At 33.3% G+C, this 27,652-nt stretch overlaps 2 protein-coding genes across 2 annotated transcripts; both read right to left on the bottom strand.

Moving 5' to 3' along the window:
• Window positions 1-921: 921 nt before the first annotated feature.
• LOC149219502 (uncharacterized) lies at window positions 922-1,889 on the bottom strand. The gene is made up of 3 exons (XM_089382603.1): window positions 1,673-1,889; window positions 1,492-1,556; window positions 922-1,347 (listed from the first exon to the last, which is right to left on the bottom strand). Exons 1-3 carry the CDS (start codon window positions 1,878-1,880, stop codon window positions 1,309-1,311), a joined length of 312 nt encoding a protein of 103 aa, XP_089238729.1. The 5' UTR covers window positions 1,881-1,889; the 3' UTR covers window positions 922-1,308.
• A 4,046-nt stretch (window positions 1,890-5,935) lies between these two features.
• LOC149219501 (protein trichome birefringence-like 36) lies at window positions 5,936-8,493 on the bottom strand. Its single transcript, XM_089386839.1, has 5 exons — window positions 8,033-8,493; window positions 7,731-7,902; window positions 7,205-7,383; window positions 6,741-6,899; window positions 5,936-6,275 (listed from the first exon to the last, which is right to left on the bottom strand). Exons 1-5 carry the CDS (start codon window positions 8,491-8,493, stop codon window positions 5,936-5,938), a joined length of 1,311 nt encoding a protein of 436 aa, XP_089242965.1.
• Between the last annotated feature and the right edge of the window lie 19,159 nt (window positions 8,494-27,652).

Raw genomic sequence — 27,652 nt, 5'->3', positions numbered from 1 at the left:
AGAAAGGAAAAAAGGAAAAATGATTGAAAAGAGAAAGCTGCGTTGAAGTGTCAAGCATATTTCAAGAGATAAGTCTTGTTTGGACCAGATAGTAGTTTTATGAGAGACATAGTCTCAAAGACAATTCCTGTGTGCAAGGAACAGCTCAGGGGGAGACAGCTCGTCAAGGCGGTCTCACGGTTGGGAGGAAAAAAGCAACAAAGTCCAAGGTCTGGTAGCATATCCTTGCTTGGAATTCGGCATTATACAGATAAGTAAACTCACGGATTGAATAGATATAATGATTGCTCAGAAAAGGAAAGCATAGAATTGTTAGCAAAATAATTCACTCTCTGTTTGTTATAAGAAGAATTTGTAAGCAACATAATTAAAAGATGTCATAGTCACAAAAATCATCGTTAGATGATGGTATAATTACAAAGGTAAAGTTACAATAAACCTCGCAACTCCTTCTCCAGGAACAGATAGGTTCCTTCAAATATGTACTATAATGACATTATAATATTAGATAAAAACAGGGTTTTATTCCAAATATTAAACCCAGACTGTCGAGAGAACTTTATAACAGAGAATAGAATTTGTTCAATACAAAACCCAGATCAACGAGAGAATCTTATGACAGTTAAGTATGGTTTCAAAACCAATGCTAAAACTACAAATATCAAGAAATGTAAATATTATGATTGCAATGGGGAATGTAATATATAGCATCGTAAGAGAAAAAGAAACAAGATTCTGGGAAAAAAAAACAAACAAACATACATACATACATATGTCGAACCCATAATACAAAGATGTGGTTGAATAACCCTAGCGGATTCTGACAACCATACAAATTTTAGATACAGTTCCAACCAAGAAGAGTTAAATGATAGATATTCTAAATACCAGAAACAATCGAGTTCAGTATACCTTCTAGTGAATAAAGCCCTCAAGCAGCTTGAATTGTCTAAAACCATAAATAAAATTCATATATAAGTAATAAGACCAAAACATGTCTCCACTGTCCAGTAATAGTCTAGCAAACAAACGAGTATGCACTCACACAGCAATAATTTACCGTCTACTCCGTAGCCAGCTTAATACAAGCCAGCCGCAAGGGTTAGAGTAAAACCAAATTGTATTGAATACAGATGCTTGGATAACCTGGAAAAATTTACAATTACAACGCCTCAGAGAAAATATTTTCCATATTAAGCTAAGGTTGTCCAGAAAACCCTACAGGAACTACCAGATAGGAAAACGTCCTGACTATAGCAGAGTACCCAGTGGATAGAACTAGCAATTTCCTTCCAGCTACTCTGGAACTCAAACCCCAGTCTCTGCCCTCTTCACAACCCATGCCCTCTACCTCGCAAAAACAAAGCAAAAATTAAAAAATGGATTTCAAGAGGATAAAAGCAAAAATGTAATTCATTATCAGCGTACAAGAAAGAATTGCAAAATTGTAACTAAAAAACTTGTGGACTTGAGTTAGGGAGAAACCCTTACCTGAGATGCAAATCGGGTTTGGGGTTGCCTCTGTGTAGTTGTACGCCTTGAGGAGAATCCACGGCCTGTAGAGGGCAAACCCAATGATTAATAACAGCGCTAACTTGAGAGGTAAACCAGTGAGCTACAACACACAACAGCCATGAGCAGAGAAAGACGGAGCTGTAAAAACTAGACTCACCGCGTAGGAGAAACAATAACCCGTAGCAGAGAATGCCAAGGAGATAGACTACAGCAGGGGCATCAGGAAAAGTGAATAACCTCCTCCGTCCGATGGAGAGCAATATTAGCAATCGTATATGGAGAACGGGTTTTAAGGCTAGGAGGGCCAGTCGGAGTCCAACGAAAGAGTCTAGTTCCAACACACCGCTGGACCTGGGTAGACACATCGCCCGGAAAATTAACTACAGTACAAACAGTCATCAGAATAGTAACTTCGCAGGGTCTGTCCCTTAAACCAGAGGTTACCATGGCGGAAAAGTTGTATTAGATCTTAATCCGTATATTTATTTAACCAGCAAATATAAATGGGCGAGGCCGGAATTAAATCTATGGTACAAAACCTTGTTGATATTTTCATTAGCATTAAAACATAATCGTGTGTTGTTTAAATTTCCAATAAATAATTTTTTTTTATCATATATATATGCAGTAGTCTTTAACGCGACTTTTTGAAAGCCTTTCCGGCGATTTTTTCCGGTGAAAATCCGGCAGTAATTTATTGGAATCCAAGTTTGATAGCTAATTTCTGCACAATGAAACCGTCCCAGGGGTTTTTCAGGGTGCTGAATCCGAATATGCAGTTAAAAAACCATTTTAACTGCAACAAATCATGATTTCATCTCAATTTCTTCCGCCGGATTCCGTCACTGGAATCTCAAAAAGTCGCATTATAGACAACTCCTATATATATTACTTACATGGGTTTATGACATGTATTATGAGAGCGCTCAAGTTGCAAAACTGAAACCTCTAGAATATAAGTGAATAACAACATTTGTAATGTGCATTTTTTAAATAATATAAATAAACCAATAAAGTTAAAAATTTAAAAAAATATATAATAAATTTCATAAGAATGTCCGATTTGATTCCTCCATCTAAATTAGAAAAGCAAAGAGTAAATAATTAAAATGGGAAACATGAGATAATTGCTCTCTAAGCTATCATTAACGGCATTGATAATTTTTCCTTTGCTAACATGGAAATGGTAATCAATGAAGACCATTTTCAAATCATTTATCTAAAAGTTAAATTGCAAATTGTCTAATAAAACAGTTAAATAAATAATTGGTATTAGTTTTTAATTTTAATAAATTGTAATTATATATATGAAGTGTAATTATTATTTTTTATAAAATTATGAACTTTAATTATTATTTTTTTATAAAAATGGTATATTTTAATAAAATTTTAAAATATATATATGAATAAAAATTTAAAAATAATTATTTTTTTTCCTTTATATAGATTGTGATTGGTTTTGTTTGGTTTTGGTTTTACACCAAATACATTAAATATAATTATGTAAATTGTTGATCTATAAGATATATCATATACAATTATACAAATTAGTGACTAGCTGACATAAAACACAGATAATAACTTCTATTTAACAAGAAGTTTATTCTTTCTCACTACAATTCACCACTTAATTAAAATTCGAAAACGTGAGCACTTTCCAGTATACTCCCAAAAATTCTAGAACATTATGCTCCATACAATTCAAAGTTTATAAGACGAGGTAATATGATCCCCAACATTACTTCATATCTGATTCAACACGCAAGTTAATTCCCTTAATTTTGTAAGGGAAGTTGACATGTGGGACAAACCAATTAGTATCTAAAATGTTTGAAATAAAAAAATTTGTAAGTGAAATTTACGAGATGCTGCAAAAAGTTCTCTGTTTATTAATAACTATTTATCTCAATGTTAATAAAGTCTCTTTATTAGCAGTGGCATATGCATTTCGATTATTCGAAGAAGAATATGAAATATTTTTGAACATGAGAAAGAGGTCCGCAGGGTTCGAGAAGAATATGAAATATTTTTGAATAGAAGAGGACCGCAGGGTTCTAATTTTTCTTGATCACATGGCATGGTTTATTGGTTTATGGAATATAATTAGTAGTAATATATTTAAAGATTAATTGGGAGTCTTTCAATATCAATTAGAACATTATATTTCTGAGGAGTTTTGCTAAGAAAAGTTTCATTTTTAATAAATTTTTATCGAAATTATAACTTTTCATTATTTAAGTTATTTTTGTAATTGCATAAATGGATTCAACATCCTATATATTATTGAGACACTTAAATTATACAAAGTACCTAATTCAAACTTACAATTCCAACAAATTCCTTTCTGATTTTTTGACAAAATTCATCATAAAATATATTTTAAAATTTAAAATAAAAATATAAAAAATCTTCAAAATTATACTTATTAATAATAATAATAATAATAATAATATAATTTAAATTCATATATAATTTATTTAAATTAAAATACTTATTTCAGAAATCTATTATAACCCTAATCTATGGAGGGAACTTATTCAAAGCTTCATGAGGAAAAATTGTGCCATAATCTCCAATGTAACCCCTAAGTGAATGACCACTTAGATTATCCTAAATCATTATTAAACCACAAATTAAACCACAAATTAGTTGTACAACCTCATAACTCATGAACTAGTGAACAAAAATATATCTAATATTAATAAATTAAAATTTTAATAATTATTTTAATTTATTAAAATTCTAATTTAATAATTATATTAATTTAATAATTATATTAATTTATTAAAATTATATAGAATAAATTTTTATTTATAAAATATTTGTTTGTTTAAATAATTGAAATTATTAATAAAATTTAGAAAAAACATAAATTTTTTATTATTAGTCATTTTTATTTTATTTTAATTATTTTTTAAAAAAGAGATAATAAATGTATTTAATTACCCAAAATTAAAAATATGGATGGAAAGGATCTGCTATATATGTGAAAATAGGAACATCGAGGATGAAAATCACTTCCTCTTAGAGTACCCCGCATACAACCACATTAGACCTCAGTTTCACAATCTTTGTTACAATACTGGCCTTCCTAGCTTTTTATAATGTCAAAATTATAGTGAGCTTCTCTCCAAGCTTTTTGAGCATAGGAATAAAATCTTAAATCAAAATAAATAATTTGTTTCTTTAGGTCCCATAGACCAATGTTTGGTCTCAGCGGACGTTAACCACCACCACCATCATCATCATCATAATCAAAATACAATTTTTATTTTATTATTTTTCAAAATTTTGAATAAATTTAAAATAATAATTTATATAAATTTAATAATTCAATTTTATTTTCGAAACCATTTGTTTTTTAAATTATAACTAAAATTTATTATAAAAAAATACATTAAAAATTTCAAAAACATAAAACATTTAAAATTCGCTGAAACTAAACAATTCCATTGGTAAACGCTATAACCCAAACCTAAGTCATTGCATTTGATGATGAGAATTGAAAATTTGTAAGAAAATGGAATGAAATTAGCTGATAATGGACGGTCAAATAATTTTGAAAGTTCGATAATTGAAATTATATATTTAGTATTGAGGAATTTGGCTGAAATTTGGTCATTGAACGTACCATTTTTTAGAAACATCTGACTGACTCCTCAAAGTGGTTGACTGTTTAGTCTGGGAGAAACGATTGATTCTTAGTGCTGAAGAAATATTGACAACAATGACTATGAGAAAAATTTCCAGATTGACTCTTATGAATCTGGAGAGAGAACAAAATGATAATATATTAAAATAATTAGTTGCATTAATATTTGGATTGACATAGATTCATATACAACATTATCAAAAGTTTTCCCAAAACACTGCCAATTAAAAGAAAAGGATTACTATGTTTTCAAATCTGATATTTGAACACTGTAATACTGATGCTGTAACAAAGGAAATACTGCAAACACTCAGTGAGTCTCAAGCTGCTGCAAGCTAAAAACTATATAGAAAGAAGCTGCTCATCGAAATTACCATGGAAGACAACTTCTCTTAGTCATCAAGACCATAACTGGTCATTATAACTAGGTAACATTTTATTTATTTGCTAAATATTGAAAATATTGAACATACATAGCACAGTCAATGATCCCAGCGCAGAGAAAATTTGGCGCCCTTTGACCAAATTTGGATCTTCTATTCACAGGAACTGCAGATTTCTTATCCCAGAAAAGTCAGATATGGAACCATTGAGCTTACCATGTGATAAATTCATCACTGACCAATCATAATCGTAGAACTAGATGGCCCAATTTATTAGGAAAATAAAAAATAATGGAGTACCATCTCTTTGCAGCAATCTACCATAGAGTAATACTGCATATTATTCTGCAAAAAAAATGGATTCAATGCATATAATTTATCAGGATTATGACGCCCCGAAACCCTTGGAAATCAAGGAGGCATATAGCAATTCGTTCCATATATCTGGGACACCAGGTAAACACCAATGACCACAATCTCCAAACTGCAGGGGAAACCTCCTCTGCTGGGTATTGAAATCACTGCTGTAAATTGAAGGATGACCATCCTTGCGATACTCTGACATTGCTGTGATGTCCAACAATGTAACAGGAAAGCTTGTCCTCTTGACAACTTGCTTCGCTATTGGCACCTCAGAAAGCACAGGAGGTTTGTATCCTGGAATTTGCACTGGCTCGCTCTGGTTGTAGCACCGTTGCCCATTTGGATCATTCCACAGACTGGAACTGCAATATTAAAGCCACAAATTTTATAAATCTTTCACTATAACTGAAAAAGTAGTAAAGATAAACAAATGCTAGAAAGTATTGCATATTTTGGAAATAATCGGAACAGAAGCTAGATCAAACAATTGACAAGAGCTAGATTAAATAATTATAGTTATATATATATATTAATAGGAATTAGTAACTTCTTCACATATAAATAACAATTAACAAATCTTATATATCATAAACTCATAGTTCAATCTAAAAAACTAAAACCATCTAATCTTAATGTAATAAATCAAGAACCATCTAATCTTAATGTAATAAATCATGGTGTCATAACATCCCTGTGAAACAACCTAATAAAACCTAATCTTAATGTAATAAATCATGGTGTCATAACATCCCTGTGAAACAACCTAATAAAAAAGATAACACCCTGTAGAAGGAAATGCTATACTGTACCCCAATAACCATCACTACCTTTCATGATTAGGGGATGTGGTCCTATAGAAAACAAGTGTCTTTTCTGGATCAATGTTTGCAGATATCCAATTTGCCCACGTAGTCAAGGCCTTCCTGTACGCACGCATTGGGTCCATGTCTCTATAAAGTCGATTGCCATCCAAGATGGAATCCCACCTGTCATAACATCATACACCTTGAACTTCATCAAACAGTTTACTTCTCTTCTATTCTTCAAATTTGTAAAATATTCCAAAATCTCCAATGTAAATAAAAATTACCATTTTCATATGTTACAACTGATCTGGGAACAACTTGGAGAATTCTCCAAATCATTCCCTATCAAAAAAAAATTAGTTTTCCTTTGCTATTATGCCTTGAAGATGAAGACTAGCATGAGGCTTAGCTCTTGAGATCATTAATTTATACTCTTGGAAATGCAAAACTATAAATTCAAAATTGAAATGTTTTATTGTTCTTACGTTACTCCTCTGCCATGACTCCACCAATGTGATGTTTCGAAAACCAAGATATCAACTCCTTTCCAGTAAATCCCATTCTTCCCGACAGAGTCCAGACGAAGAATTCTCTTGTTCGTGCGAGTCATGCTATGCTGAACCAGAAATGGAGCCCAGAAAAACTCCACAGATGCCTTATAATCCTGCCAAAACCAATAAAGTACTTATAGGTTAGATAACTAATAATGTAGGTCTATAACCAATAATGTAGGTATATGTTAGATTTAAAATTTTTGTGATCCATAATGTAGATAGATGTTTTTCGGATTAACTATATAATCAAGATTTGGTAGAGGTTTCAAACCAACTAATGTAAACCTTGTCCTGAGGTAAACCACATTAATTGGTTCGACCAAATCTTAATTATGTGACTAATCCAAAAAACATGTAACATACTTATAATTTAACGATATTTCACTTATATACCCACCATAATATAATGGGAGCAAGCGCTCACACACAATAAATAAAACTAAATCTAGCAGCTTACCAGGGCCTTGAATATCATAAGAGAATTTCCATAAACCATAGTTCTCCTATCACTGGGAATCACCGTTTGAAGAATGCAGACCATGGATTCCCATTGGCTTCGAGATATTGAGTCTCCAACAAACATTAATCTCTTTCCCCTCAATCGCCACAGCATATCTTTGGCATTGAATCTGATCAATCACCACCAAATTTACATTACAGGAAAATTCAGATCCATATAGGTTATAAATGTTGCAGATTAATATAAAGCATAGACTCAATGTAAAATAAAGAAAACAATGAAACAAGGGCAGTGAGTACCTGGGAATGGAACACCCGTGTGGCTTCCATCTCCATTTCTCGTAATCAGAATCTGGCCTTCCATTCTGCCTGCAATTTACTCTTCCTTCAACAAGGTAAGGGCATTGTCCAGCAGGATAAAGAGGATATGAGTCATCGTGAACCCAAGTCCCTCTGAAGAAATTGCATTTTTTTGGACCTCTTTTACTAAGCATTGAATGATTGAAATTGAGGTGGATTCCGCCCATCATCTCTGCAGCTATTTCTCCATGTGGAGTATCATCATCAATGGTGGAGACATTCTCCATAACACCATTGTAATTGAGGGCATGACCATCAAGAATATTGGACTTTCCATGCAATTGGAAATCCTTACCAATTTCTACTTCTGAAGAAGAAGCAGACACAAAAGCGTTGTTGCCTGCGAGGAAAAGGAGACAGGCAAGACTGCTAACTGCAAGCATAAAGCTCAGAGAAGCCATGGTTGGTGACTTTTTTCAGGTAGGAAGGCCTAAATGGTGTGTTATATATAGAGAGAGAAACAATGACATCAACCAAACTAGCAAGATTGGTATTGCTGAGGGAAGAATGCAGAATCAGTCAATAATCAAACAGTGTACGTAATTGAAAAGGAATCCAAGCATGTGGAAGTCGTTAAAGTACATTGGGAAAATTTATTCCGGGTAGTTTATCTCGGAGGAGGAATTTTAGATTATTCAAAGTGGTTGGAATTCAGTAAAAAAAATTAAAAATTTTGCAATAGCAGTATTTGAATCATGTTTTTGATGGTGGAAATGGATTCAGCACCATCAAAAATCAGCACTCAAAATCTTAAAGTTTGACACCTGTAACCTGGATTTACAAAAATCCTTGCCGTGTTTAATCAAAATATTGCCAGAATTTTCATGATTTTCAAGGCAAAAAAACAATCTGTCACTGCAATTTGCTTTTCCAATAATAATATTGTTTAAAGTGGATCTCATAATAATATTGTTTAAAGTGGATCTCACTGCGGTTTAATTGGTGATTTGTGAAAATTTATTTTCTTTTCCAATAATAATATTGTTTAAAGTGTAAAATTTGTGAAAATTTATTTTCTTTTTCAATAATAATATTGTTTAAAGTGGGTCTCCCAGCAATTTAATTGGCGATTCAAGTAATATGAGCATTGAAAATCCAAGATTCAAATCTGCTATTATAACTTAATTTATGGAGAGGATGATAAATCATATATCTAGAAATTTACTTGAAACTACTTATTAGGCCGGCGGCTAGTTCCTCGAAATATCCCAAATTATATATATATATATATTTATAAAATATATATTATTCCAAGTATAAATGTTTCTGAGTTGGATGGCACTGTGCACGGTGGAATACGTTTCAAATTCCTAAGACATGTGCAGTTTTGTCATGACTTTTGGACTTTACAATACCAAAGCTGGTCAACATGGTTCAATTGACAGCTACATGGAACCCATTTTAGTCCATTCTTTTGGGGGTCAACATGGTTCAATTGATTGCTATGTGATCTGATTTTATATGATTTATTATGGATAGATGAAGTTTATATATATATATACATATATATATGTATATATATATTTAATATTAACATAATTTTTATTTTATATATATATTAAAATTTATTTATATAAAGAAATTTAAAGTTGGAAAATATTTTTAAATATTTAATTTATATAAATTTAATTATTTTATATGGATTATAGATTTTAGATTATTTGTTAAATTTAATTTATATTCATCAAATTTGTAAAATATTCCTGTTCAAATAAAGTTAATCATTTAAAAATTTAAACTATTTTTTGCAAAAAAAAATTAGAAAAAAGAGGAGAAAAACTTTTCACTGATTATCAGGAATGGGACCATTCATGGTGATTCAAAAGGTAGAATAATAAATGTTGTCCACTATGTTGAACAGTGACGGTCATAGCCAAAGAACCAAAAAAAAAACAAAGGTGGTGAAAGGACAAATATGTGACCGTTGTGTCAAATGACAGATATATGAAGGTCGTGTATGGCATTGGATTGGTGAAAACTGAAATGATATGTTGAATAGGAAGGTTTTGACTGAAAATTATTAATATTGGGAATTGTTTTTAGTGTGATTTTTTGGATTTTCCGGAGTCAGAATCTGTGGAAAAAATTGAGGTGAAATTTTGATTCATGTTATTTAAACTAGTTTTTTCACTACATATATGGATTCAGCGCCCTGGAAAAACTCCTAAAACACTTCGATTATGCAAGAATTACCCATCGAAATTGTAATTTCAATAAATTCAATTCAAATTTTAAAGAAATTAAACCATAAAAATACACCATAAAACCTTCCAGAAAAAATCCGAACTAAAAAACAACTCCTTGTGCACAAAAGGTGTTAAATTTTCATTTTAAAATTTATCAAAGTTCGTCCGGTGGTTCCAAAGATTTTGAATCGTCTCTTTTCAAGGAATATAATTGAGAAGTTAATATTGACTGATAATTGGAATTGTCAATTTTTGTTATTTAAAATATATTTTTGAATGTATAAATGGATTTAGTATATTCAAAAATCACGAATATTTGATCTTTACAAATAAAACAATTTAAACTTATGATTTTTAAAAATCAATAATAAATTTTGAACAAAATTAATAGAAAAAATGCTAAAAATTGACCATTTAATTTATTAATTAGATTAGAAGTATATTGTATATAGATAAATTATTATTTTACTCAATATCAATATTATTTTTATCTAAAATTATTTAAATAATAATAAAATTATAAATGGAAATTCACACTTATATTTATTTATTTTTGTTTTTTTCTTATTTTTCCTTTTTTCTTTTCCGAACAAAAAATGTGATTTTATTCAACTTGGAAACCAAGGAACAAAATTACATTTTGTATATGCCGCATTCACTCACAAAAAGAGAAAAAAATATTAAAAAAGATAAAAATTACATAAAATTGTTGGGGTTAAGTGTCGTGATAATCCCTTAGTTTCCCCTTTTTCCCTTTTTTTCCCACATTTTACCAAACTCCTTGATCGGGACTGATACTTTTCATGTGAATAAAAATTTTCATTGGGAAGAATGGCTCGGGAAAATAAATTGTCCATCGCAGTAGGAACTTGACTGGATGGCTTGAAATGCTTTAAAAGCAGCGCATTTGCAGGCAGTAATCAACAAGTCTGGGTAAGGTGATCCGGTCCTTATACCGGTCCCTTATAAGAGAAGGGGGAAGCAGGAGGAAGGGTAGCACCCTGGTAGTTTCACCAACTTAGTTATTATACGTGCGTGCTTGGGTTGGCACTTACTGCTTTGCTAGGATGCGCAAGCCCCGAAATAAATCAGTTATAGACACTAATACAATTCGATCCGCTATATATAGGCAAATTTTTCATTTACAATCTATGGATAATCAGGTTGGATTTTTCTATTTCCAATTGGTTGCCTTCCACCTTGAGGGAACTTCTTTGTTTTAATATAAACGGTGTATGGGTTTGCTTTATGCCCTCTGCTTCCTTTTGAAAGGGTATGACCACCTTCTGAAAAAGTATATACCAATACGAATATTATGAAAATTATTTGTTTTAAAAAAATTAACATGTACTTTAAATAAGATATATTATATATTAAATATAATTAGTTTAATAAATAAAATATCTCTAAAATGTTATTTGTAGGAATATATAAATGGAAATGCTTTGTGAAATTTTAAATTGAAATGGAAGGAAGGATCTCAAATTGATTAAAAGATTCGGAAAATTATTAAAATTTTATATATATCTCGTTTTTTGTTAGGTAATGTGAGTTTTGAGATGATTGGCACATCTAACTTGTGGTTTGAGTAGCCGTGTCTGAGAGGCATCTAAGTCTAGTTCCTATGAAGTTTCAAACCGATGACCTATTCACCAAGGAGTGCTTTAGCAAAACACCTTTTCAAGTTTGCTCTACACCACAGAGGCTTTAATAGTTATAATTTAACATAAATGAAATTTATTATTTTAAGTATATTATATAATATGTTTTAATTATTAAAAAATTAAGGATATTATATAATATATTTTAATTTAATTTTAATAAATTAAAATGAAAAAATAAAACACTTATATGTGAAATATAAAAATAAAAATATTAACATAGATAAGATGTATAATTATATACAAAATAAGTATTGTAACACTAATAGAGTGAAGAAAAATAAACTAGCCCACTCATATTAATAAAAGTGGTTGATATATTTTTAAAACATTATTTTCCATCTTTTAAAACTAAAGGTGTAAATCAATGTATACAAGGTGGAAAATGACACCAATCAATTTATATCAACCACTTTATTAATGTAGTTGTGCTAGTTGATGACCGACATGCATGGGGAGGATTAGTAGGCTTTGGTTGACCTTAGTTGACTATGGTTGAATATGGTTAAATAAAGGTTTATGAGGGCTTATTATGGTCAAAATATGGTTGATTATGAGTGACCATGGTTTTCCATGTTTAACTATAGTTGTACATGATAGAATATGATTGACTATGGTTGACAATGGTTTATTATGGTCAACATATGGTTGATTATAGGTGATCATGGTTGTCCATGTTTAAATATAGTTGTCTATGATAGAATATGATTGAATGATGTTGACCATAGTTGACCATATTTGAAAATGTTGACCATGGTGACCATAACCATGTTAATGATTATAAACCATAGTTTGACCAATTTTCCCATGGTTAACCATAATTGACCATGAATTTCCATGTTTGACCATGTTAACCATGGTGAACGATGGTTGTCCATATTCGAGCATGGTTGACCATGGTTGACTAAGATAGAATGGGTTGACTATGACAGCCCTTGGTTAAATTCCCCTATTATAACTATTATAACTATTTTTTTTAAATCAAAATGATTGAGAAAACATGGATTCCAAAGCTTGGGAAAGGGAGTTTTCTTGGGAATAGAAGGAAGCTTGACTTGTTTAATGAAAATCATGGAAGGATGGAAGGGGTGCAATTAAATGGACTGGTTATGCCATTTAATTCAATTGAAGAAGAAGGACAAAGACAATCCTCTCTTTAGGAAAATACACAAGCAAGAAAGGACAAATTAAAAAAAAAAAAAAGGATGGTAGCACTGTGCAAGAGGTTGGTGATAGTCGAGCACATGTAAGGGAACTGACCATTTGTTGTAACAAAGGAAAAATGACTAGAGATCATGGGGAGACAAGAGGCCAAGTGGTAGTGCAACACTAGCCAGGAAATCGTGGTCAAACAACAAACCATCTACATAGGCAAGCATGCGAAGGAGTGCAAGTGCACACCAACATGCAACCAAGAATACAATTGCAACAACGAAGTGGGAGGAGGTAAAGGGACTTCTTGACAGGAGAAGAAGTAAAATATGCATATATTCATGAAATCATGGAGGCATTCGTTCTTCTATTCACCAAGGGCAGGAGTCAACAAGGGAATAAAGGGAAATTCCTCATGAAGAGGAAAGAAGAAGGGAGAAGAGAAATTGGACGAAGGGAGTTCATTCGATGAAAGACCAGCTAAAGCAACCCATGAGGTCTTGTTGGATGAGGATAGAGAGAAATGGTTTACCAAGGATTATTGAAGCCACAAAGATTGGTTTGCCTTGGGACTAAAGAACCCACTAGGAAGTTTAGGGATTAAGGAACCTACTCACCAAGAGAAAAAGACACTTAGGTTCTTGGGGGCCAATGAAACACCAGGTGTGGCCCTAGTCTGGGAACACTGGTACTTGTAATCACTGATGAAATAATTAAAAATTTGATCTTTGTATTTTCATGTTTTCTTATCCAACTGTGAACCTTCCAATATTGAGATCTCATCCTCCTATGGATTGCCTAAGGACTAATGAACCCACTAGGAGTGGCTTGTCTTATGACTGATGAAACCACCATGAAACTTATGGACTGAGGAACCTACTAATTTATCCATAGTTTGTCAAGTTGAAGAACCTTCCCATATTTTCATAAAAACTCTCCTTCTGTGAGTAAGAGTGGCTTGTCTTGGGACTAAAGAAACCACTAGGAAGCTTGTGGACTAAAGAACCTACTGACTTATTAGTAGTTTGTCCAGCTGATGAACCTTCCCATGTTATAATGAAACTAATCTCCTAGATTAGAGATGTGATTCTATGTGCTTACAAAGGACCCCTATGTTGAAGCTCACAAAATTAAGGCCCTGTGATATGACAAACAAAGAATTGTTGAGGACATTTGAGGGAAATGGATCTCTATGTATTTTACTACCTGATTAGCTAGTGGGTGGAGGTTGTGTAGCCTCTAGGGACCCTATTTAAAATGGTGACATGGGTTTCACATTCTTAATCATGCCTCCTCGAGCTCTAGAATTTGACTTGGGGATGAGAGTTGCAGGAAAGATTAGTTGCAACTCATCTAAGGTTGGGTGGAGAGTTAGAGTCTCAATCTCAGTTACCAAGTTCAAACTATAAAAGATAAGTAGTCATTTATGTTCTTTTGCTCTCAACAATTCTTGTTTGTTAACATGTTGGCTAACAATGGATTTCTAAAGCTGAGGAATGATTTTTCCTGTGTGAATGAAGGGCTAGGATTTAAGCCTTATTAACCCATACGAGCAAGAGCTATAACCAAATGTCAAGAGTAGGTCATCATTGTTTAAAAATTAATAACCATAATTATATAAATAAATATATATAAATTTTTCATACCGGAACCTTATGGCGGAACTCCGCTGAGAGACCCGCCCCCCATGACATCATGACGGAGGGGGGGAGTCTTTCATTTCAATGTGAGCCCTCGATATGCCTCAGAGAATTTCCATCATTGATTTTTCACAATGGAACCGAAAGATGGAACCATAAATATGATGCCCCCCCCATGACGTTACGAAGAGGATGGGGGGTCTCACATTTCAATTGTGGCCATTAATCATGCAATGTATTACCAGTTGTTGGATGGGCCCTAGGGCTTTGGGACCTTGAAATTTTTGTGTGTGCACCATAATTTTTGGCTAGGAATAAAAGGATGGGATGTGTGACTTGATATGGCCAGTAAGGGCTTAAATGAACAAGAGTCAACGAATGGAGGCTAGGGTCAAAGCACCAAAATTCCCAAGTTTTATTATAAAAGGAAAACCTTGATTTGCAAGAGCTCGAGAGCCTAGTGGGTCACCTTTCCAGAGTGGTGAATTGTGTGATCAAGAGGGTGACGTGGTGTTATGATGGCATGAAACATGACACCCAAATCTAGACCAAGTGGGAAAAAGAGTTCCACGTGGCACTCTAGGAGGAGGCCATGTGGAGGGTGTGACATCACCCTAGGATAATATCACCCCGTCGATTTCTTAAGGGGGCATAGTGCAAAGGTCTTAGGGGAAAAAGGTCTGGGGAGAGGAACATCAACATGACATCAACCCAAAGGTTTTAGGTGTTGACGTCACCCTATAGGTTTTGAGCGATGATGTCACCTTGAAATTTAGAAAAGGAAACATCACATGTATGTCTAGTATTTATGTCCCAAGATGGGAGGATTTCTATCAATTGATGATGGGGAGAATATTTGTCCCGCTTTTATAAACCCAAGGAAAATTAAGTGGAGGCACTAAAGGAACCTCCTGAGATTTAATCCCTGGGATGATGTGGAAATGAGGACCTGCTCAACAAAAGTGGAGCGCAATGTAATAGGGTTAATTCATTCAAATAAATATATGTATGTGGTTAAAAGTGGGGTTGTACCCAATATGTGTGTGTGTGTGTGTGTGTGTGTGTGTGTGTGTGTGTGTACATACATATATGTATACATTAATATATGTATATGTGTGTGTGTGTGTGTGTGTGTGTGTGGGCGCTACGCAGGCCATAGAAGGGGGTCTTGTGAGTAATGAGGTGGCACAAGCTAGGTTGGAAGCTACTAATAGAAATGTCACATGGTCCCTTGCAAGGGGGTGACATGGTAATGACTTAGACAACCTCTTCGGCACCACATGGGGAACACGTGGGTGCCACATGACAATTTAGGATGATGTGGAAAATACCAATAGGCCAATCATCATATGGCCATAACTTTTGATTTGATAACCAGATTGTGGTAGATTTTATATCATCGAAAAGTTCTCGATGGGATGAGTGCAATGTCATGGTTTATTTTGGGCTTTGGAATTTTTTAAGAAGGTCAAAAAATTTAGACCCCATTTCCATAACTTGACTTTAGAGGTCAAGTCATAATAGTAACTACATATTTCTACCCTTAGTGTGGTCTATGGGTGGTAAGGGTGATGTTATAGAGTGGTATCAGAGCAAAGGTTCAATGCTGGACCTTTCAAGATCAAATGAAGCTTTAGAACAAGGTGATGGTTGTTAAAATGTGATTGTTATGTGGATTGATCATATGTGTTGTTTAACATGTTTTCATTATTATATATGCATGTAGAATGGTATTGATGATTAATATGATTTCACTATTATTAATGTGCTAACTTGAGGTGTAATGTTTCAGCTAGCCTTACACCAATAGACTCCCAACAACAATCCAAGGTAATGATTTATGTTATGCATCTATGTTTATTTAAAGTAATAGTTATGTGTGTATTTGATAGCACATAAGAAGACACTCAGAGCTAAAAGAAATGAAAACAAAAATGGTGCAATATAGCATTGACAGATCACAACATGGATGTGAAGAGGAAAGATCATCTTAATAGAGAGGAGAGGAAGGCTCTCTTGATTGGATGGATGTATTGAGAATTTTAAGGATTGAAATAAGGAGTTGTAAGGTTGATAATGAAAGGTTGGTTAGGACACATGAGATCCAAGCAGAAGTGAATGCAGTTACACTATAAATCCTCTGAAACTTACAAAGGAAACAACAACATGAGTTGGGAGGTAGCCATAAGAATAGGCAGAGAAGAAATAAAAAATGGAGCAGAGCTCTCAGATCCAAAAAAACATAGAAGTTTCCAAGTGAAGATATAGTAAAAGGGTGCACTCTACTGGATACTCTAGATAAAAGGACAAGCATCCACAAGAAACAATTCAAATACACTCATAAAAAACATCACCATCATCATCATTATCATGGTAAAAGGAGGGAAAAGGAGCACATCTTGGAAGAATTCAGGAAGGCCAAGCCTCCTACATTCAATGTTGAGATGGGGAAGGTAGAATATGTTGAATTCTCGGCTCTTGAGATGAAAAAATTATTTAGAGTACACAAGTACTCTAAGAACATGGAGGCAAGGGTGGCCACTTTCAATCTAAAAGGAAAGGAAGACATTTGGTGGGAGGATTTAAAGAATGTGTTGAACATAAGGGAGGAAAAGTTATCTTGGAAGGAGTTTGAGAAAGATTTGAGAAGCAAATACCTATACAAAATGTATTTCAATAACCAATCCAAGCATTTCTATGAACTCAAAATGGGGAAAATGACTGATGAGGAGTCTATTACTAAATTCTTGGAGTTGCTACGATATGTGCCTTACCTTAAGGAGGAAAATGAAAAATTTCATAGATTCATCAGTGGGCGACCACATTCCTTCAAAGACAATTGAATTTGATGAGCGATGAACCTTGGAGGACGTTGTAAGAAAGCTAAAGTACTACTACAAGCAATCTAGCCATAGGTTGGAGCTTAAGGACATTTGGAAGGCAAAATAAAGTTTCAAAATTAGAGGAACGAGGCACTAAAATTCAATTCATTGGCTTGGGGAAAAGGGAAAAAGTCTCACCACAAATAGAGGTGAAATTCAACAAAGTTTAGCACTTATATTAAAGACCAACCAACTTTGATTGAAGGAGAAGGGCAAAGACTACGAAAGAGGACCCTATAAGTGATGGAATTGTAGGGAGAAACACCTAAGAAAGGATTTCCCTCAACACAAGAATTATGGCTCGAGGCTTTATAGCATTTAGGAAGTCAAGATAGTTGAGGATGTGGCTCATAATGTCCCTAGAACATATGTGGCTATGGAAAATACACAAGCTTGTCACTAGACATAAATTGTCGAGACGACCAATTAGATACGAGCGATATATCCATTTTTTTATGTTCAAGAAAATTTAATTAAATTTTAAATGAATTGTATAGAGAATGAATTTAATCCCTATGGTTGGTTTCGATAAAGAGACTAAATGAAATCAAGGAAAGGGCTCGGGATGAGCTTCCCTCATAAAACGTTGAAAAATATGAGAACTTATGGGGATTCATTTGTTGAGTTTGTGGAATGTTTATGTATTTTGTATTTAACGATTGATTTCATGCTCGGATTACTATTTTAATGTTGATTCATGCATGGCCATGCTACCTTGTTTATGTTTTTCATCGTTGTTATGAAATATTATGAATTTTTCATGTCCTTTTCTTTTACCTTCTATGTATTAGGTCTTGTGAAAATTATTGGGTGTGGAAGTAAGATAATAGAGCTCTAGGAAAGAGTTGAGTGGGATCCAACAAGGAAAGTAGACCTGAATGAATCCCAGTGTATGAATAAAGGGTAATTGAAGGTAGGAAGAAAGAGTGTGACATCCAAGTGGGTTGGTTAGGTCTATGGGAATAAATGGATAGGGATAGGGCAGCCATGGGAATGTCATAAAAGGGAAGTTTCCTAAACTTTAAAACTACATGACCTATATGAGCATGTATTGAAGTGCATCCTTTGTATCATGATGGAGTGGAGGAATGAAGATGTTGTTTGGTATGGAAAGATTTTGTTTGAGAACCATCACAGTAGCAAGGTTTTACACAAGCATAAATAAAGGAATTGGATAACAAATTCCTTGGCCAAATTTGGCACCATTGATATGAATAGTGTGCATGCGTCCTTTGTATTATAATGCAATGAAGGAATGGAGATGTTGTTTGGTATGATAGGATTTTGGTTGAGAATATTTACAGTAGCAAGGTTTGCAACAAGTAGAAATAAAAGAATTAGATAAAAAAAATTCCTTGTCCAAACTTGGGACCATTGATCCCAATACGATGCATGCCTTGCATGGATATAAGAGGTTCTCTCAACCTTGACTTCATTGGCATATGTAATTATGTGTTGAGTTCATGAACACGTTGATGAATAAATAAATGTGTGAAATTCCATTGTGATTGATAGGTCATCATTAGGGATTCCTATAAAATAATGATTGATCATGCTTCTAAGCCATATTGTATTGATTAACCTCGTGGAGAAATTGACTCAAAAGTTTATGTTTAATTCCATTGAAATTTACCTTACGATGGATCTCATGAGAGGTTTTATGCTATGATACAGGTAGGACATTGGACTACTCAGTTTGGGTGAATAACGTTGACCGAAAAGAGCAATAACAACAACTTGAAGGTATCATAGTGTGCAACAAAAGTATTAGAAAATTGCAAAAGAGCCACTAAGAGATGGCTAATTTAATGGATTTGAGATCCATTGAGTTTCTAGGTAAGCAACTGTGTATGGGAAAATTGATTGTAACTATGTTGTAATTATAAATCTCATTGTCATTTTGCATGGATCAAGCATGTTTTCCTTCTTGTTCAGATACAGAAAACTAAGTATGGTGTTCCTCCAAGGGGGTGTGGTTTGTGATATCCCCTCGTTAAATTCCCCTATTATAAATATTGTAGCTGGTTTTATTAAAATTAAAATGGTTGAGAAATTGGGACACAAATTCCAGAGCTTGGGGAAGGGAGTTTTCTTAGGAATAGAAGCTTGAATTTTCTAATGATAGCCATGGAAGGATGGAAAGAATGCAATTAAATGGACTATTTATGCCATTTAGTTTAGTCAGAGAATAAGTACATAGACATTATTCAATTTGGAAAAATACACAAGAAAGAAAGGATAGATTTAATAAAAGGATAATAGCATTGTACAAGAGGCTGATGATGGTTAAGCACGTGTAAGGGAACTAGCCATCCATTGTAACAAAGGAAAAATGAGGAGATATTGTCAAGGTACATGAGGTTAGCTGATAGTGCAAAAATGGCAATGAAACCATGGTCAAACAACAAACTGCATGCATAGACAAGTGTCAGAAGGAGTGCAAGTGTGCTCCCACATGCAAACAAGAATACAGTTGTAGTATTGGAGTGGGAGGCCACGAAGGGACTTCTTGATAAGAGAATAAATAAAATAGGAATTCATTCATGGAGGCATGGAGGAATTCATTCTTCCATTCATGAAGGGTAGGAGTCAGCAGGGAAAGAAAGGGAAATTCCTCATGAAGAGTAAGGAAAAAGGGATAAGGGAATCTAGATATATGGATTTCATTCAATGACAAACCAGCTGAAGAAACACATGAGGGCTTGTTCGCTGAGGATAAAGACCAATGTTTTGCCAAGGAATTATGAAGCCACCAAGAATGGTTTTCCTTGGGAGTAAAGAACCCACTAGGAAGTTTGGGGATTGAGGAACCTACTGGCCAAGATATACAAACACTCAAGTACTTGGGGGTTGATGAAACACTAGGTGTGGCCATGGGCTAAGAATATTGGTGCTTGCACTCACTAATGAAATACCTGAAAAGGTGATTTACGTGTTTCCATGGTAGTTTTTGTAGCTGATGAACCTCCCCATATTGAGCTCTCCCCCTTCTGTGGATTACCTAAGGTCTAGTGAACCCACTAGGAGCGACTTCTCTTAGGAATGACGAAACCATTGGGAAGCTTATGGGCTAAAGAACCTATTGATTTATTAGTAGTTCGTCGAGTTGAAAAACCTTCCCATATTTACATAAAAACTCTCCTCCTATGATTAAGAGTGGCTTGTCTTGGGACTAAAGTAATCACTAGGAAGTTTATGGACTAAAGAACCTAATGACTTATTAGTAGTTTGTCTAGTTGTTGAACCTTCCCATATTATAATGAAACTACTCTCATGGATTAGAGATGTGATTCACTATGCTTACAAAGGACCCATGTGTTGAATTTGACTGATTTAATAACTTGTGATATGATTTTGGAGAACTATTGAGAACACTTGAGGGAAATGGATCCCTATGTATTTGACTACCTGATTCGCTAGTGGTGGAGGTGGTGTAGCCTCTAGGGACCCTATTTCAGCTAGTGACATTGGTTTTACACCATTAATCATGCCTCCTCAAGCTTTGGAATATGGTTGGGGGGTGAAAGCTACAAGAAATATTGGTTGCAAGTTGTCTAAGGTTGAGTGGAGAGTTAGAGTCTTTATCTCAGTTGCTAGGATCAAACTATAAAATATAAGTGTCCATTTATGTTCCTATGCTCTGAATGATTCATGTTTGTTAACAAGTTGACTAAGAATGGTTTGTTAAAGCTGAGGAATGATACTTCGTATGTGAGTGAGAAATTTTGATTTATTTGCATGATTTTGGAATGGTTTAAATTCATGTGTTGTTCTAAGCATGAATTCTAGTCTAATGGGTTGTATGAAATTGACATGTAAATGTTGCTACTTCCTGTGTTGAAATATGGTTTAAGTTTCCTAAATGTTGAAGAGATGGGTAGATCTCTGTAATTTTTTATGTTCTATTAAAAGTATGTCTAATAAGAGCTTGAAATGAATATAAATATTAGGTTGTGAGTCCAAATGAAAGTGGATCCACTTGGAATCATGCCATCATGAATGTTTAAAATAACAACTGTGTTCTAACTATTGATGTTGGGGTAAATATAATTTATTGGGAGAGGCTCAAAGTTTGTTTAATAATATCTTCCTAGAATCCATTATCTAAAGGCTAAACTCACTTCATCAATTCTTAACTACTTTTAATGTGTAGGGTGGAACAAATTTGATGTTTTTAATATTAACATATTTTAATGCGGTTGTAAAAATTATCGAGTATCATTTCATGCTTTGTCTCAAGGGAACGATATAATGAATTAGTGTGGAGGATAATGATGATATTTGTTCTCTCAAATGTTGGGTGTCTCAAATATTATTTGGGAAATCTTACAAACTTTTTATCTTGAGTTAAACTATCAAAGCCCCATAATTAAAACTTCAAATAAGTAATCAATGAAAGAAAAACCAGACACAATGAAAGTTGTGAAACTAAATAACCTTATCTCTTTACAATCACAAACACATTATACAAGATTTCCTAAGTCTGATCTAATATTTTCTAACTGCAGTTTGTGTGGCTTTAGCTATTTTACATGCATATAATTTTATCCTTTCTTTTTGCAGTTCATGCAAATTTTATCCATGTCTTGTTTAAACAAGATTGGATGCATTATATCTACTAAAATTGTTTCCTAAATTTGATTTTAGTATATTAATGTGCCCAATGTTGATATGGCATTAGTGATGTGTCAATGACATGGTGAATGTACCCAAAATTTTTCTAACAACCACAATATATTTAGACATAGTGTTTCATATTGTTCTTGTGTGGATGAACCTAATAATTGGGAAAGGAATTGTAGACCTTGAAGATGATGAATTAGTTATTACAATTTTTGAATTTTTGTAGACTCTAGAGATGCTCGAGTAGAAAGAAAATGTCTTGCAAAAGAAGATCCAAGCAAAGATTGAGAAATAAAAGGAGATCACTCAAGCAAAGAACAAAAAGGGTATTTTGGAGTATTCTTGTTGATCTCTTTATTATTTGAAAACCTTGAATGTGTACTTCTATCTATTCACTTGTTTTCCTTGGAAAAGTGGGTGTATTATAATGTGCTTACATGTTCATGGCAAAGCATGAACATCTATTTTTCATCATCCATCCATTTTGAAGTCAGAAGATCCTTGTCTCCATATGCATTTACATTTCCACAAGTGGCATGTCCTCCTAAGGTATGGACCATTTTACCCAATTTTTGAATGAATTTCACATCTAAAAGATTTTCTTATTCTATGATTGGGTAAATATTGACTATGTCAAACTTAGTCTATTTATCACTATCAAAAATACTATAATGTCAAGGATTATTGTTGTTTAGTTTACCATCCATAATACCATAAAGGTGTCCTTTACTTTTTTATAGGTACATAATTCTCTACTCTTACAAGTGTTTATCCTAAACTAATTTCAAAATTTCTATGATGTCTAAGCGTGGATTTTACGATGAATTTTTTAAATTTGAGTTTCTCAAAGTTACTCCCAATGGTAGGAGATTGGCTACAAAAATTGCTTGCAATGAATTCATTTCTACAAGTTGATATTATGTTGGTTATGTTGTTTTAAAATCATTGTATTTGTAATGACTAACATTTTTAAAATGGAATGATAGGGTACTAGTTTAGATGGACTCAATGTAAAGCTTACTACTAAGAATCAAATAACATTATTTCTATTTAGTCGGTCGATAAATCTCTTGATAGAAGTAAGAGTCTGACATGAAGGATTCCTTAATGGCATGAGTCTAATAGATGAAAAATAATATCATAGCGATATCTAAAAGGATGTCATGAATCAAACTACTATCTATTGAACCTTTGGTTTTCCATACTTGAGAAACAATTGTTAAATATGGAATTACATTTGCATGTTTCTCATCTTTTAACATGTTGTCTTTAAGAGGAAATTTCATGAATTATTATGGGTGTTGGCTCTCGTTTTTTATCCAATTTTGCTTAATTAAACACACTTAATTTTCATGTTATCCATCCATTTACCATCACATACACCCCATTTTGACATATTTATGCATATTCAGGTATATAAATTAAGTTTTTCATTTTTAGATGTTTTTATAAAAATTGGATTTTAAGTGCATTTTTTGGACAGGATCAGAAATTCTCGTAATGGTTTCATTGATGTCATACTTGCAGGACACCTGGGCATGAGCTAAGAACATTTCTAGAAATATTGGGAACTAAGATTGAATGAACTCCTATTGGTTCAGTCAAACTGAGCTTAAATAGGCCTAGTCAAAGCTGGTCAAACAGGACCAGTCATTCAGGAAATCCCTAGGAAATAGGCCAATTTTAGGATTTCATGGGATTTTCCAGATTTTGAGTGATTGGATGGATGAGCTCGACTTGGATAGATAAGATATGGATAGAAATAGTTGTTAGAGACATTTTAGATCAGTTTGTTTCATATTTTTCTATTTAAGCCAAAACATTGAAGGCTTATGTATGTAGAATTTGTATAATTTCATATTGAGACTTCTGAATATTTTGAGTTAATTTGAGGAACATGTTCTATCTTCTTTTTGCTATTAAATGCTATGGATGATTGATTGAGTTTGCAGTAGTTGATAATCTCTTCAAGTGTGCAAGGCAAGGGTGGAGGGCCCCCACACCAAGCTAAGTACACTTCATGGTTAATTTAGCTTGATTTTCATAAACTAGTTTTGCTTCAGATTTGTTTATTTAATTAGATGTATGATGATTTATTATGTTTGCTGATGAATCTTGGTTTACTTCTCATCTGTATATGAAGGGACAACCTAGTGTTCAAGTTGAACCCTCCTTCTATCTGATCAATGAATAGAAACTAAAATTCATCTTTCTTGCTTTCAAGTGATTTTCTGAATTTCTAGTTTTCTAACAATGGCATTAATGATGAATGAATTTGTAATGAAGAACAGCAAGGACCTCCTTAGTTAGGATCCTCTTCTATTATTATTTTATGCATCATAAGCTATTGTCCATTAGTGGTTTTTTATTTATGTTCATAAAGTAGTATTGTAGAAAAAAGTTAATCTGGTTCTCTTAAGTTAGGAGTCACTTCTCCTACTTATTAGATATTGAATTAAAAATTACTTAGTTGAATTTTATATTTTTAATATGCACTTCTAATTAGTTTATAATTTCATTTCCTTCAATTTCCATAACTTATCTTCTAAAGCTGATTATAGTTGATATCCATATACTTTAGACATGCTTCTAAGTTCTACGAACCCGAATAGATATTTAAAATACTTGTGTTAATTTGCTAAATAAATTGACCCAACATTTTGGCATCGTTTCTAGGGAAGAATTCATCAACATAGTCAATTAGAGGATAAAAACAAAATATAAAAAATAAAAACACAAACAAAAACAACAAAAATTTAGTTATCTTTTAGTTATGTTTCTTTATGCATAGAGATAGAGATAATAAAGGTAGATTTATTAAGCAAAACCCCCCATCCATAGAGGTAGGACCATCAGGACTAACTACACCGGTTGCTGGTAAACCAACTCTAGAGGAATTAGAAGAAAAACAAAGATCAAGACAAAGATTGACTTTAATTGAACAACAAACCTTGTTAGCCTTGGAAGTAAAAAGAAAAAAAACCCCAAAAGCAACACCAACTATAGAAAAACAAAAGGAAACAAGGAAAATTGTTAAACAAATAGATCAGCCCATTCTTGAACCAATAGATCAACCTATTTTTGAAAACAAACAACAAGTTGAATCTCAAATTGCTATAGAAATAGTTGAAACTATGACAGAAGAAGGGCAAGGATCCACTATCCTCACTCCAAAACAAAGACTTCAATATGAAAAACAACAGAAAGAATGGAGAAGACAAAGAGAGGAAGAGGCAAGAAGAGAAGCTAAAAGAAAAAGAGAAGAAGAAAGAAAAATAGAGTATGATAACAAAAGACTACATGATAACGAACAAGAAAATACTGATGATCAGGAAGCTACTTTTGGCTTTCCAATATTAGATACAAGAGCAATATTAGGAGAAGAAGTGAAAATGAAAAACATTCCACCTTCTATGCTTCCTAACTTTTATGGAATGTCAACAGAAGATCCTAATTCATTTATGTTTGAATTCGATATCTTGTGTAGAACTTATGGATACACAGATGACACACACAAGCTTCGCCTCTTTCCTGCTACTTTGAAAGCAGCAGCATTAAAATGGTTTATGGGTTTAGGAGAACATACAATTACTTCTTGGGATGACATGAAGAAAATATTTCTTAAAAAGTATCAAGCCTATTGCAGTCCTAGGGACTCAAAAGGGGATGTTTTTAGAATGACACAACAAGAAGATGAAAGTTTAGAAGAGTATTTGGAAAGATTTCTCTACAATCTTCAAAAATCTAAACAACACTCTCTGAACCTTGATACCATCCGTACAATCTTTCTTAAAGGTATAAGAGATGAATATATTGACATTCTTAATGTAATGGGCAAGGGTGATATTTCAAACTTTCCATTTAATGAAATTGCAGAACTATGTCAAAAATATTCTAGAGGAAGATAAAAAATTGGAAGGAGAGATATTAGTTCAAAAGCTTCAAAGTTAGCAGCAGCAGGAGTAACAAGAGTAGAAATAGGGAGTTTGCTGGAAAACTTCAAAACTGATCTTCTAAGAACTTTAGGGACACAAGTAGATGTTTTGAAAGCTAACAAAAAGAAATAAGAACAAGATCAAATCTTAGCAATCTTTTGTCCCAAGTGTAGGAAGAAACATCCATTAAGAGAATGTCCTTTGGATAGTATTCAGGTATGTGGCCTTTGCACAGAAAACCATTCAACAGAAAACTGTCTAAAGTTGAAATAATTGCAAATGAATCCAATGGAAGAAGTACAAGGGGCAGATGGTCTTTACTATATGGCACCAAGAATACCTTGGCAGCCAAGGATTCCTCAACAATTCCCTCAGCAATTCCCTCAACAAAACTATCAGTATCTTGCTCAAAATTCATGGAGTACCCCAATGTCATGGCAGGCTTGGCCTCCACAACAATATCAAAACCAACCTGCACAAGGTTGGAGAGGACATAGTTATGGAAACCAGCCACCTCAACAATACCAACAACAATACCGGCAACAATATCAACAACCATTTCCATTCCAACAGTTCCAATAGTATCCAAAACCCATGCCATTTCCACAACAAAATCCTGCACCACTACTAACTCAACCTTAGCAGCTTCAGCTACCTTCAAACTAACCCCCACCTAGACCAACTCAACTACCAGCTCATCCAGTAGTAAATCTGAGTAACAAAATGGATAAACTTGCATACGATGTGGAAGAAGAAACATATTTTCCAACATACTCTATTCTTCCCATAAATGATGTCCATTCAAGTTCTGGGAAAGTATTACATAAAAATTCTCCTCCGATCATAAAAGAACCAACTGAACAAGGAGAACAACCTGAAACATCTCATTTAGAAAATAAAAGTCAGAAATGAAAAACTATAATAATTTAAACACCACCCTATCCAGAGAGCTTAGTAGAGTAGAAAATTCAAATGTCTCTTCCTTAATTTGATATTTTAGAAGAATTGAAAAATGAATATGTCAAAATTCCTTTGTTACAAGCAATAAAAGATATTCCAATTTATGTGAAAACAATAAAGGAGTTATGCATCAAGAAAACTGGAAAAAAGAAAAAGGATCCTACTACAATCCAGGTCATTGGAAAACTAGCTAGCCTCATGTCTACAAAAACAACAGTTGAAAAATATATTGACCCTGTATCCCTATGGTTACTATTTCAATTAATAATTTTTCAGTTCCAAATACTTTAATAGATTTGGGAGCAGCTATAAATGTTATGACTACAGAGACTATGAAACATTTGAACTTAAACAACATTAGATCTACTACTACAATTCTAGAGCTTGCAGATAGATCTAAAGTTGTACCAGAAGGAATATTAGAAGATATCATTGTCTCTCTAGATTCATGGGAGTATCTTGTAGACTTCCTCATTTTGCAGCCAAAAACAAATTTAGGAGGCCATCCTCTAATTTTAGGC

This window comes from Pinus tabuliformis, chromosome Q (assembly GCF_031772625.1).
Source record: "Pinus tabuliformis cultivar Carrire ecotype Pingquan chromosome Q, CPIR1, whole genome shotgun sequence".
Lineage (NCBI taxonomy): Eukaryota > Viridiplantae > Streptophyta > Pinopsida > Pinales > Pinaceae > Pinus > Pinus tabuliformis.
The sequence above is the reverse complement of the archived record's forward strand: the minus strand, read 5'-3'. Positions and strand labels throughout refer to the sequence as shown.